The 12,669-nt window shown below is 48.6% G+C and overlaps 1 protein-coding gene across 1 annotated transcript in view; it reads right to left on the reverse strand.

Moving 5' to 3' along the window:
• Positions 1-12,669, reverse strand: part of LOC141112287 (solute carrier family 22 member 20-like) — a 102,220-nt gene that overhangs the window by 49,117 nt on the left and 40,434 nt on the right. The window contains exons 4-5 of the mRNA XM_073604935.1: positions 8,429-8,597; positions 7,976-8,099 (exon numbers count right to left, since the gene is read on the reverse strand). Coding sequence (XP_073461036.1) covers positions 7,976-8,099; positions 8,429-8,597 — 293 coding nt within the window. The remainder of the gene's footprint in view (positions 1-7,975; positions 8,100-8,428; positions 8,598-12,669) is intronic.

The raw sequence follows: 12,669 nt of genomic DNA on the forward strand, positions 1-12,669 counted from the left end.
GTGATCGGCGGGCACGCAGGAACACTGTCTGGATAAAGGGGGCCTTGAGAGCTAAGGAAGTCCTCCTCTTCCTGCCTCTGTTCTGCCTCAAGTGCCCTGTCCATTATTCCACGCAGCGTGTGCTCCAACAGGTGGACAAGGGGGACAGTGTCACTGATGCATGCACTGTCACTGCTCACCATCCTCGTGGCCTCCTCGAATGGTGACAGGACAGTGCATGCATCCCTGATCATGGCCCACTGGCGTGGGGAAAAAAAACCAAGCTCCCCTGACCCTGTCCTGGTGCCATAGTCGCACAGGTACTCATTGATGGCCCTCTGCTGCGTGTGCAGCCGCTGCAGCATGGCCAACGTTGAGTTCCACCTGGTGGGCATGTCACAGATTAGGCGGTTCTTGGGCAGGTTAAACTCCTTTTGGAGGTCCGTCAGCCGAGCACTGGCATTATATGACCGGCGGAAATGCACACAGACTTTCCTGGCCTGCCTCAGGACATCCTGTAAGCCCGGGTACCTGCCCAAGAACCGCTGCACCACCAAGTTAAGGACGTGAGCCAAACAGGGCACATGGGTCATTTGTCCCTGTCGGAGGGCAGAGAGGAGGTTGGTGCCATTGTCGCAAACCACCATTCCTGCCTTAAGTTGGCGTGGCGTCAACCACCTCTGAACCTGCCCCTGCAGAGCTGACAAAACCTCTGCCCCAGTGTGGCTCCTGTCCCCCAAGCACACCAGCTCAAGCACCGCATGGCATCTTTTGGCCTGCGTACTTGCGTAGCCCCTTGAACGCCTACGGAGCACCGCTGGTTCCGAGGAAGAGGCCATAGAGGAAGAAGAAGAGGAGGGGGTGGAGGAGAGAGGTGTGTCACAATCAGCATTTTGGAGGCGTGGTGGCGGAACAACCTCCAACACTACTGCACCTTGTCCTGCATCCTTCCCAGCTGCCAGCAGAGTCACCCAATGCGCCGTGAAACTTAGGTAACGTCCCTGTCCATGCCTGCTGGACCATGAGTCAGCGGTAATATGCACCTTACCGCTGACCGCCCTGTCCAGCGAGGCATGGACATTGCCTTCCACATGCCGGTAGAGAGCCGGAATCGCCTTCCGTGAGAAAAAGTGGCGTTTGGGTACCTGCCACTGAGGAACCGCACATTCCACAAACTCACGGAAGGGGGCAGAGTCTACCAACTGAAAAGGCAGCAGTTGAAGTGCTAGCAATTTTGCCAAGCTAGCATTCAACCGCTGGGCATGTGGATGGCTGGGAGCAAACTTCTTTCGGCGGTGCAGCAGCTGGGGCAGGGAAATTTGCCTGGTACAATCTGACGTCGGTGTACCAAAAGCAGATTGCCCACAAGTACTTGGCTGTGACACACCTAATTCTACACCTTCATTCCTCTCACTGCAGGTCTCAGAGAGGACTGAAGGTCTAGTGGGGTTGGAAATCTCAGCTGATGAGGAGCAAGGAGAGATCCTCTTTGTTCTTTGGTGTGGGTCTTTTAGATACGCTTGCCAACGAACTGCATGGCAGGTCAACATATGTCTGGTCAAGCATGTGGTACCCAAGCGGGAGATGTTTTGGCCACGCGAGATACGCTTGAGACATATGTTGCAAATAGCAGCGGTGCGATCTGATGCACTCGTCTCAAAAAAGGCCCACACCAAAGAACTTTTTGAATAACGCGCAGAGACTGCAGCGCCCTGCACATGTGGAGCTTTGGGGTGTGATGCAGTCAATGTGCTGCCCTTAGGCTGGCCCCTGGAGGGCATCCTGCCTCGTTGGTGATGTGCCGCCGCCTCCTCCTCCTCCTCCTCCTCCTCCTCCTCCTCTCTCCTATCAGGCACCCACGTTGAGTCAGTGACCTCATCATCCCCTCCCTCCTCATCACTGGAGCAAACCTGGCAGTATGCTGCAGCAGGGGGAGCATGACTGCCAGATTGCTGTCCTTCTTGGGCACCCCCTCTGTCCGTGCTCATGTTACTGCCTTCATCGAGCTCAGTATCGTCATCAGAGCCTTCCAAACGCTGGGCATCCTCCTGGAGCATGTACCCAACACTGTGGTCAAACAGTTCGAGGGAATCCTCATGAGGACATGGTGGAGCTAGGGAAGGAGTCACTGATGACATTGAGCTGAGGGAAGAGGCCGCTGCTTTGCCAGACAAAGCACCCTGGGCATGGGTGAGAGAGGATGAGGAGGATGAGGACGGCTTGGTCATCCACTCGACCAAGTCTTCCGCATGTTGCGGCTCAACACGGCCAGCTGCCGAAAAAAAGGCCAAGCGTGTCCCATGGCCACGTGCTGATGAGGATGCACCGTCTCCACGACCAGCACTAGACACAGAGCCTGCTTGCCCTCTCTTATTGGCTTGTGACTGTCTGCCTCTCCTTCTTGGCCTTCCAGACATACTAATGGCCTGTAGCTGCACTAAGCTGGGATAGAACACCTGTAATTTTCTTCAAGTAGCTTTATATACTGTAACCAGACAAGCCTGCCTGTCAGTAGGAAGATAACAGGAACGGATCTAGCTGAACACTGTGAGCAGGACGCACTGTACTAAATGTAAATAGTCTAGCTGCCTGACCGTGGTACTAATAGGATCAAATAGAACACCTGTAATTTTCTTCAGGTAGCTTTATATACTGTAACCAGACAAGCCTGCCTGTCAGTAGGAAGATAACAGGAACGGATCTAGCTGTACACTGTGAGCAGGACGCACTGTACTAAATGTAAATAGTCTAGCTGCCTGACCGTGGTACTAATAGGATCAAATAGAACACCTGTAATTTTCTTCAGGTAGCTTTATATACTGTAACCAGACAAGCCTGCCTGTCAGTAGGAAGATAACAGGAACGGATCTAGCTGAACACTGTGAGCAGGACGCACTGTACTAAATGTAAATAGTCTAGCTGCCTGACCGTGGTACTAATAGGATCAAATAGAACACCTGTAATTTTCTTCAGGTAGCTTTATATACTGTAACCAGACAAGCCTGCCTGTCAGTAGGAAGATAACAGGAACGGATCTAGCTGAACACTGTGAGCAGGACGCACTGCACTAAATGTAAATAGCAGGAACGGATCTAGCTGAACACTGTGAGCAGGACGCACTGCACTAAATGTAAATAGCAGGAACGGATCTAGCTGAACACTGTGAGCAGGACGCACTGCACTAAATGTAAATAGCAGGAACGGATCTAGCTGAACACTGTGAGCAGGACGCACTGCACTAAATGTAAATAACAGGAACGGATCTAGCTGAACACTGTGAGCAGGACGCACTGCACTAAATGTAAATAGCAGGAACGGATCTAGCTGAACACTGTGAGCAGGACGCACTGCACTAAATGTAAATAGCAGGAACGGATCTAGCTGAACACTGTGAGCAGGACGCACTGCACTAAATGTAAATTGCAGGAACGGATCTAGCTGAACACTGTGAGCAGGACGCACTGCACTAAATGTAAATAGTCTAGAAGATAACAGGAACGGATCTAGCTGAACACTGTGAGCAGGACGCACTGCACTAAATGTAAATAGCAGGAACGGATCTAGCTGAACACTGTGAGCAGGACGCACTGCACTAAATGTAAATAGCAGGAACGGATCTAGCTGAACACTGTGAGCAGGACGCACTGCACTAAATGTAAATAGCAGGAACGGATCTAGCTGAACACTGTGAGCAGGACGCACTGCACTAAATGTAAATAACAGGAACGGATCTAGCTGAACACTGTGAGCAGGACGCACTGCACTAAATGTAAATAGCAGGAACAGATCTAGCTGAACACTGTGAGCAGGACGCACTGCACTAAATGTAAATAGCAGGAACGGATCTAGCTGAACACTGTGAGCAGGACGCACTGCACTAAATGTAAATTGCAGGAACGGATCTAGCTGAACACTGTGAGCAGGACGCACTGCACTAAATGTAAATAGTCTAGAAGATAACAGTAACGGATCTAGCTGAACACTGTGAGCAGGACGCACTGCACTAAATGTAAATAGCAGGAACGGATCTAGCTGAACACTGTGAGCAGGACGCACTGCATTAAATGTAAATAGTCTAGATAGAAGATAACAGGAACGGATCTAGCTAAACTGAATACAGTGTATATATATATATGCAACACCTGGGATGCATATATATACACAATACACTGTAAGTGCAGCTAACTGACTGACTGTTCTGCCTAATCTATCTAACTCAAATCAAATGACACTGTCTCTCTCTCTCTCTATCTCTCAGCACACCGGAACACACACTACACAGGGCCGCCGTGCAGGCGGCCTTATATAGTGTGGGGTGTGTACTAAATCCCCTGAGCCATAATTGGCCAAAGCCACCCTGGCTTTGGCCAATTACAGCTCTCTCTACTGACGGCGCTGTGATTGGCCAAGCATGCGGGTCATAGTGCATGCTTGGCCAATCATCAGCCAGCAATGCACTGCGATGCCGCAGTGAATTATGGGCCGTGACGCGCCACACGAATTTAGCGCGAACGGCCCATAACGTTCGCAATTCGGCGAACGATCGAACAGCCGATGTTCGAGTCGAACATGGGTTCGACTCGAACACGAAGCTCATCCCTAGTCTCCTTATTAAAACCTTTGGTCTGCAACTGTTTTACCACCTCGGTGCCACATCCTCACCCTGTACAGGTTGAGAACCATGAGGAGTATGAAGTACAGTCCATTGTTGACTCCCATAGGTTCCGTGTGTGCATACAGTACCTGGTGCATTGGAAAGGGTACGGTCCAGGGGAACGCTCTTGGGTCTCATCCTTGGACGTACATGCACCTGTCCTCCTCCGTGATTTCCATAGGCATTTTCCCCTCAAGCCTGGTGGTCCTCCGAGAGGGAGGGGTCATTGAGGAAGGGGTACTGTCAGGGCTGGGCTCAGCCCTTCCTTCTCTGAGCTGGCCATTCAGCTGTTGGCTAATTGCCAGCTCCCATCTCTCTCCACAGTTACTCAGCTGTTGATGATATCCTGCTCGTCAGTCTGCCTACTTAAGCCATCCAGTCCAGAGGAGCTCTGCCTTCGCTATAGTCAACATCACAGAGACGCTCTCCTGCATTCCTGTTAAAAGTCTTGCTTGGCTGACATCCCTTCAATCCAGATCCTGCTTGCTGTTTTACTACGCTCGTCTCGGGCTCCCTGACGTTTGGCTTGTCTGACTATCCATTCCAGTTCCTGAACTCTGGCTATGTTTTGACTACGTTTGTTCTATTTCATTTTATTATTAAACAAGTGTGATTTAACTGTACTTCTGTCTCGGTCTGATTTCATGGTTTCTGTTACAGTGGACTTTCCTCCGCTTACAATTCACCTGTCTCCCCTTCGGTCTAACAAAATCACCTTGTGTCTTCTCCAAGGTTTTATTAGCTGCTGTGGCTCTGCTCTGAGTCAAAGGGGTTCATCTTTATCACTACCTAGATGACCTCCTTCTCCTAGCTCAAGACAAAGGTCAACTTTTAGAGCACAGGACCCTGGTCATTTCCACCCTTCAAGAGTTTGGATGGCTCTTTAATCTGAAGAAGAGCCACCTGGAATCCGCACAGTCCCTCGTGTTTCTCGGTGCTCACTTCAACACGTAGGAAGGTGCTATCTCGCTGCCCGAGGAGAAGATTGTAGTAGTCCAAGACAGAATCTGCTCAGCCCTCGCTTCGTCTCGATCGTTCCCATCACATGGGTCACGATAACCTCAGATGCCAGCAACCGGGGCGGGGGCGCTCATTGCTTATCAGAAGTGGCACAGGGCAGATGGAACTCCCCTTCTCTAGGGATTGTGTCCAACATCCTGGAACTGTGGGCCACCTTCAGGCGCTTCTATCATTCCGTCATCTAACAAAGAACTCATCAATGATGCTCAGGCTGGACAGTACAACCGCGGTGGCCTACATAAGGAAGCAGGGTGAAACTTGCAGCTGGTCCCTGCTACAGGAGGTGGAGCTAATCATGAGATGGGCCCAGAGGAACTTATCCAACATCTCAGCGGTCTACATTCCTGGGATCCAGAATGCACAGGCGGACTTCCTTTCTCATGTTCAGATGAACAACGAGTGGTCTCTCCACAAAGAGGTGTTCGAATGGCTCCTGACCTTGGGGGTGTCTCCAGACGTCGACCTCTTCACATCTCCATGCAACTGCAAGTTGGCCAAATACTACTCGAGGTTCCGAGATCCTCAGGCGTATGGGATAGATGCTCAGACGGACCAGTGGAGGTTCCACAAGACTTACGCCTTTCCTCCAGTGCCTGTGATACTCCAGTTTCTCTGACGGCTCAGAACAGAGAATGTTGAAGTCACAGCAGTGATTCCTTTCTGGCCCAGCAGGCCATGGTTTCCTCTCTTAACACTCCTCAGTTATCGAGACTCAGTTCCCCTTCCTCTCAGGCCAGATCTACTGTCTCAAGGCACAACTCTGCACCCCTGGCCTTCTCACCTGCACCTCAGGGTTTGGTTCTTGAGAGGGGAAGGCTCGAGGCTCTAGGTTGTCCAGAAGAGGCCATTCTGACCCTCCTTAATGCCAGAAGGAAAAGCACTAACAGGGTTTATGAACGTATTTGGTCCAGGTTCTCAGATCACATGTCTTCCAGGCCTAATCCTTGTAGTACTCTGGCAGTCCAAGACATCCTTAGCTTCCTACAAACAGGCCTAGACTTGTCCCTAGCAGTAAGCTCCCTTCGGGTACAAGTATCGGCCATCTTGACATTCACAGGAGTTTCATGGGCTAATCACTCCCTTGTTTGTCAGTTTTTCAAAGGTGCTACTAGGCTTAGACCTCAGAGGAAGCCAAGGTTCCCCAAGTGGGACCTCCCTCTTGTTCTGGATTTCCTTTCTAAACTCGGATCAGATCCCGACAAGCCTCTCTCAGTGAAGGATCTCACACTCAATACCACCTTCCTGGTAGCTGTTACTTCAGCCAAAAGAGTGTCTGAAATCAGAAACTTGGGTTCGAAGGAGCCTTTTCTAACTTTTTTCCAGACAGAGTAGTGTTGATTCCTATGCTGGGGTCAAACCCTAACGTGACCCCAGTTTTCCATGAAAATCAAGAAATTGTGCTTCCCACCTTTAGGTAAATGGCAAATCAGGATGTCCATCCTTTTGATGTGGGCCACACTCTGAGACAATACCTGGAAGTCATGGCTCCCTTTAGACAATCAGATTTTCTTTTCATCCTTCTCCACTGAAAAAACAAAGGAATGCGGGCTTCGGTTAGATCCATTGCTGCATGGATCGTACAGATCATTCTAAGGGCTTACAAAGTGAAGGGCTTGGCTCCTCCAGAGGCAGTGACAGCACACTCAACTCGTAGTATCTCAACCTCTTGGACAGCTTCTCGACATGTCACTCCTGAAATAATATGTAGAGCAGCTTCCTGGTCTTCTATTAACACATTTGTGTCTCACTACTGTGTTGACCCAGCTGCCTTGTCATCTGTTAATTTTGGTTTGCAAGTACTGTCGGTTGACGGTGTTAAATAAATTTGGTTTCTTTTGCTCAACATTTTGCCCACCCGGTTGTGTATGGTGAGTTATTTCCCACACGTATGCTGCCATGGAGCCTCTCAGGAAAACGGAAAATTTCCTATCAAATACTTACGGTAATTTTCCTTTCCTGATAGGCTTCATGGCAGCAGGAGTTCCCTCCCAATGCTTGGAGTAGGCTAGTTACGGAACATGGTTGGTAGCTTAGAGCAAAGATTTATAGGAGAGGTGTCCTATAGGGTAGTTATGGAGGCGGGGCTAAGCAAAACGTATGCTGCCATGGAGCCTATCAGGAAAGGAAAATTACGGTAAGCATTTGATAGGAAAAGTTCCTTTTTTTTTCTGCAATTACTTTTTAATTAATTTATGTGAAAAGTTTAGATGCAAAATCAACATACAGAGGGGTCATGGGGTTCTCAGTTCATTTAGGGTTCCACCAGCCTTGCAGATGGCATATTAAAAACTAACAAATAAAATACAGATGTTTAAAATGTACCTTCTCTGTGAGTTTTTCGCCCTCTTCTTTTTTCCCATTTATCCAGGCTACTCTCTGAAGATTTCTAAGAGCATGACATGGGCGGCCTTTCACAATAAGCCAACGAGCTGATTCTGGCACAAACCTGGACCCATAAAGACAGTTTAGTTTTTTCTCGGGGTGATTTACAGAAACTAAAGGTAACAAAATCTTAACAAACATAAACTAGATCAAATGCAGTAGTTACCCATAGCAACTATATTGCCTGCTTCATTTGGAATATGAAACCTTATTGGTTGCTGTGATAAAGATATCCAGTTTTATTAAATCTGTCTTTTTTATCCCCGTATGTCTAGTCCACACTTAGTTTGCTCTCCAAGTGTCTGCTACAAGTATCTAATTTAACAATTAAAATGCAGGAGATGTTTTATTTTTTCAAAAGATTAATAAAGCTACATATTTTTTACCCCTTACCATGAGGTCAGGAAAAAGACATAGTATGGTGCAGAAACAGTAAACTGCAGCCAGCGCCATTCTCGAATGCCGTAAGCAAGGCCTGCAAGCAGAAGCTGTCCACATGTAAAACTGTAGGCAAATAGTGTGCCAATCACAGTCCGCCCTTTTGGTGGGGTCCATTCTAGGCCTGAGAAATATTAAAAACATGCAAATACATAAAACACGCTGATGTTCACACATGTAATAGGAAAAACGGTTTTAAAACCAAACTAGTAGGATTATCTGCAGTCAAGGTGCCACACAGGACAAGATCAAGAGTGCTGTGAAAGTGTATTTGTGTAAAGCTGGTCATAGACGGTTTGAATCTCTGCCGGTTCAGCAGGGACTGCACAAGATTCGAGCCATGTATGGGCAGGCTAATTGTACCCAAGTTGATCGATCAATCAACTTGGGTACAACCAACATGTTGGATATTTCATGCGACTATTGCCAGCGGCCCCAGATTTCAGTTGTGCCCCTCATCCTCCATGGATACTGTGCCCGTTGGGCTTCTACTCACATCCCCGCCCTGCGCACAGTCGGAGCACAGGCAGCGCAGCTGCTCTCCCTCTCCTTCCTCCTCTCACACAGTTACGATCGATTCTCTTACAGACAACCTCTTTTTGCCTCTATTTGCAAATTGCTATGCTGCACAGCCTTTTTTATCTTTTTTCACAGGTCACAACTGCAGCATAGCAGTTAGCTACACAGTGTGCAGATAAAGGATGTCTGTAAGAGAATCAATCTGAACTGTGTTCCATGCAAGAGGAGAAGGGAGGAGGAGAGCCTAGAGCTGGCATCAATCAAACAGAGGAGAAAGAAAGAACGTGGATCCTGACAAGATGGTCCATATAAGAATCCAGAGATAACTGTAGCCCCTCCCACAGATATTTACCTAAATTTTGACAGAAAATGTGCACTTCTCAGAGGGCTGGAAAGATTTTTATGTATTAGCAGCCCACAGGAAATAGGATGAAGCTATTTGGTGCATTCAATGCCACACAATGTAAAAGTGGAGTTTTTTAGAACTACCTAAATTTGATGCATGAGTCACTGTCAGAACCAAAAATACAATAACAAGAGGGGTTAGCGCCAGAAAAGTGGTGCAGCAGTTTTATTGAATTCACAGAGTATTGGTAACTGTAAGCGCAAACACACAAGTCCATATATAACAGGAGATATAAAGGGCTGAGCAACTTAGTCCATAGGGGACAGGCTGGAAGTTCAAGGGTTAAGTGGTAACCGGTAATGTAATGGTTAAAGTAGGCTGGTAGGCTAGGCGGCTGCTGTCCACAGAGAGCTGGCTCTGTGATGGATGAGAGAGGGGTGACGCTGCAGGGATGCTGGGATGCAGAAGGTGGATTACCAGCCGGGAGCTCCTTCTGTGACCATCAGGAAGAGACTAGGGGCTGGCGTGGAGTGCACGTGGAGCGTGCATGACGTCACAGGTCGTCCGTCTGCTTCCAGGTTCGGTATCCAGGGGAGGGATCGTCCAGGGAGGAGGGCTAGCAGGGAGGTTGAGAGAAGGCTACGCGCTCTGAGCCACTGCTCCTTCAATAGGCCTATTGAAAGAGCAGTGGCTCAGAGCGTGTAGCCTTCTCTCAACCTCCCTGCTAGCCCTCCTCCCTGGATACCAAACCCGGAAGCAGATGGACGACCTGTGACGTCATGCACGCTCCACGTGCGCTCCACGCCGGCCCCTAGTCTCTTCCTGATGGCCACAGAAGGAGCTCCCGGCTGGTAATCCACCTTCTGCAGCCCAGCATCCCTGCAGCGTCACCACCACAGGATCAGAGGGAACACCGAGGACCACATACCTATACAGATGAGCCTTTTTTATGTTTTTATCCTGTAAGTGTGTTTTTTACCTGGTGTCATTAAACATCATTTGCTAATACTACACTCAGGTGGCGCTTCCTTCTCTACCCCTCTCTTATTGAATTCACCCCCAGAGTAGCATGAGGGCCAATGTTGTTGGCAGCACCCAATTTAAAAGGCAGGAGCATAGCCAGGACACAAGATATAGGTGGTCAACCACCGGGAACAGAGGTACCAAATCAGAAGGCAAGGACAGCACCAGGATAAAAGCCAAGGTTATTTATGAAAGAGAGGAGTGGGCAAACAAATCTCTTTCTTTTAATAAGAAAGTAAGCAGAAACTTAAAGTTTTACTAAACCCAGTAATATGAGGGGCGTGGCCGGGATGTGATCGAGGCAGGACGTGTGTGCTCTGAGCTCCTGCATACCTCCGGTACTTTATCCTGTCTACGGCCGATTGTGGGGACTAAAACCCTGCTGAAGGTGTACCAGAGTGAGCGGAACAGTCTGGGTGGCTTATTATGCCGTCCTCGGCATCCAGACAGCAAAGAATGTCCCGTTCTCAGCCGCCAAAAGCACAACAAAATCTCCGTTCTAGGAGCAGCATGGCGTCTAGCCCCGCCCACTCCTCCTCCGAAGCAGCTCCTGTGTACACATCTCAGCGCGCCACGACAAGCAAGGTAAAGATGGCGCAGCAGGATATCTCCACTGCACCGCAATCCGAGGATAATCCTCCCGCCACGGCAGAGATAGAACTGGACACGGCAGCCATAACAGGTCCAATTATAGAGGCTATAGCGGCCTCTAAATCTGAGTTGATGGGGCGCATTGATTTATTGGCCTCGGAATGCAATCTTATCCGCCATGATTTGGACAAGATTAGGGGTAGACTTACCACCGCGGAGGATCGTATTTCTGAAGTGGAGGATGTCTCACACAATCAGGGATCGCAGCTACGGGAGCTGAAAGAGATGGTGGGGGCCCTACAACGCCGTGCAGACGATGCTGAAGACCGCCAGAGACGAAATAACGTACGAGTGGTCGGCCTACCGGAAGGAGCCGAGGGCACAGACACGACTGCGTTTGCAGAGCGATTCTTCAAAATATTGCTGTCTCTGGGCGATCTCCCCCCTACCTATGTGGCTGAAAGGGCTCACAGAGTCCCCACGGGAGCCAGACCATCAGGTGCCCCACCAAGGCCATTTCTGGTACGGTTTCTTAATTATAGGGACCGCGACATGCTGTTAGCGGAGGCCAGGAAGCACAAAGAGCTAAAATTTGAGAATGCCCGTATTATGTTATTCCCCGACTTCTCGGCAGAAACCCAGAAAAGACGTCGCTCATTTATGGATGTCAAAAGGCGGCTCAGGGAGAAGGAATTAAAATACAGTATGCTCTACCCCAGTCGTCTCCGGGTGCAACATAAAGGTACTGTAAAATTCTTTGAAACCCCGCAAGATGCCAATGATTGGCTAGATCAAAATCTGTGACAACGTCGTCATTTGCAGGAATGTTTCTCAGTGCAGTCTTTCCTTTTGTTCATTTTGTTTTCCCTCAGCATATAATTCCTGGTTTTATGCTCAGGCCTGCTCCATTTTTCTTTTTTCTTTTTCCCTTATGTCACCGTGTGTTATGCAGCAAGAATCTCTGTCTGCCTGCCCTGATCATTTGGGGAGGGAAATCCCCTGGAAGGTGGAGAGGGGAGAATGATAACACAGGCTTGCTAATTGCTTATGGGAGTCATCCACAGGCTGTATCACTCTTAGTCTGCGAGGCCTCATCCGTCATACGGTAATCATTAGTTGGAGCCGAGGGGCCTACATGTTTGTGTAACACCAGAACGCTCTTCACCACTATTGCACCATATTCGGCAAAGTAGGATACAATCGGCTGTACTCCTCCAAGGAACTTATAAGGAGTCTTCAGAAGCACAAGAAAGAAAAGAGTTTTTCTTCTTTTTTTTTTTCTTTATGCCGAACTATCGACACTTTTGGTTGAGCTCTTTTGGAGCTTTTTGTTACAGGGTGAAAGCTGCATACCGGACTTTTTTGGTTTTGTTTTTTTTGGGGTTTTTGTTTTGTTCTAAAGTTACTAGTTTCTGGTATAACAGCAGGGGGGGGAAGGTTAAACAGCAGTCATATATGTTGCATACCGATTACAGCAATGGTTCATTACTTAAGTACACTCTCAGACGTATATTGCTTGGCTATCACTGTGCTAATGTGGGGGAAATGTGGTACTTTAGTTATATCTTTTATTATAGATGGAGAATAAGATAAAAATCATCTCATGGAACGTTAGGGGGCTAAACAACAAATTTAAAAGAGCGGCTGTGTTTCAATATCTTAAACAAGTGAAGCCGCATGTCGTTCTCCTCCAGGAGACACATCTGGATGGAAACAA

Source organism: Aquarana catesbeiana, linkage group LG11 (genome assembly GCF_042186555.1).
Source record: "Aquarana catesbeiana isolate 2022-GZ linkage group LG11, ASM4218655v1, whole genome shotgun sequence".
In the NCBI taxonomy this organism is placed as follows: domain Eukaryota; kingdom Metazoa; phylum Chordata; class Amphibia; order Anura; family Ranidae; genus Aquarana; species Aquarana catesbeiana.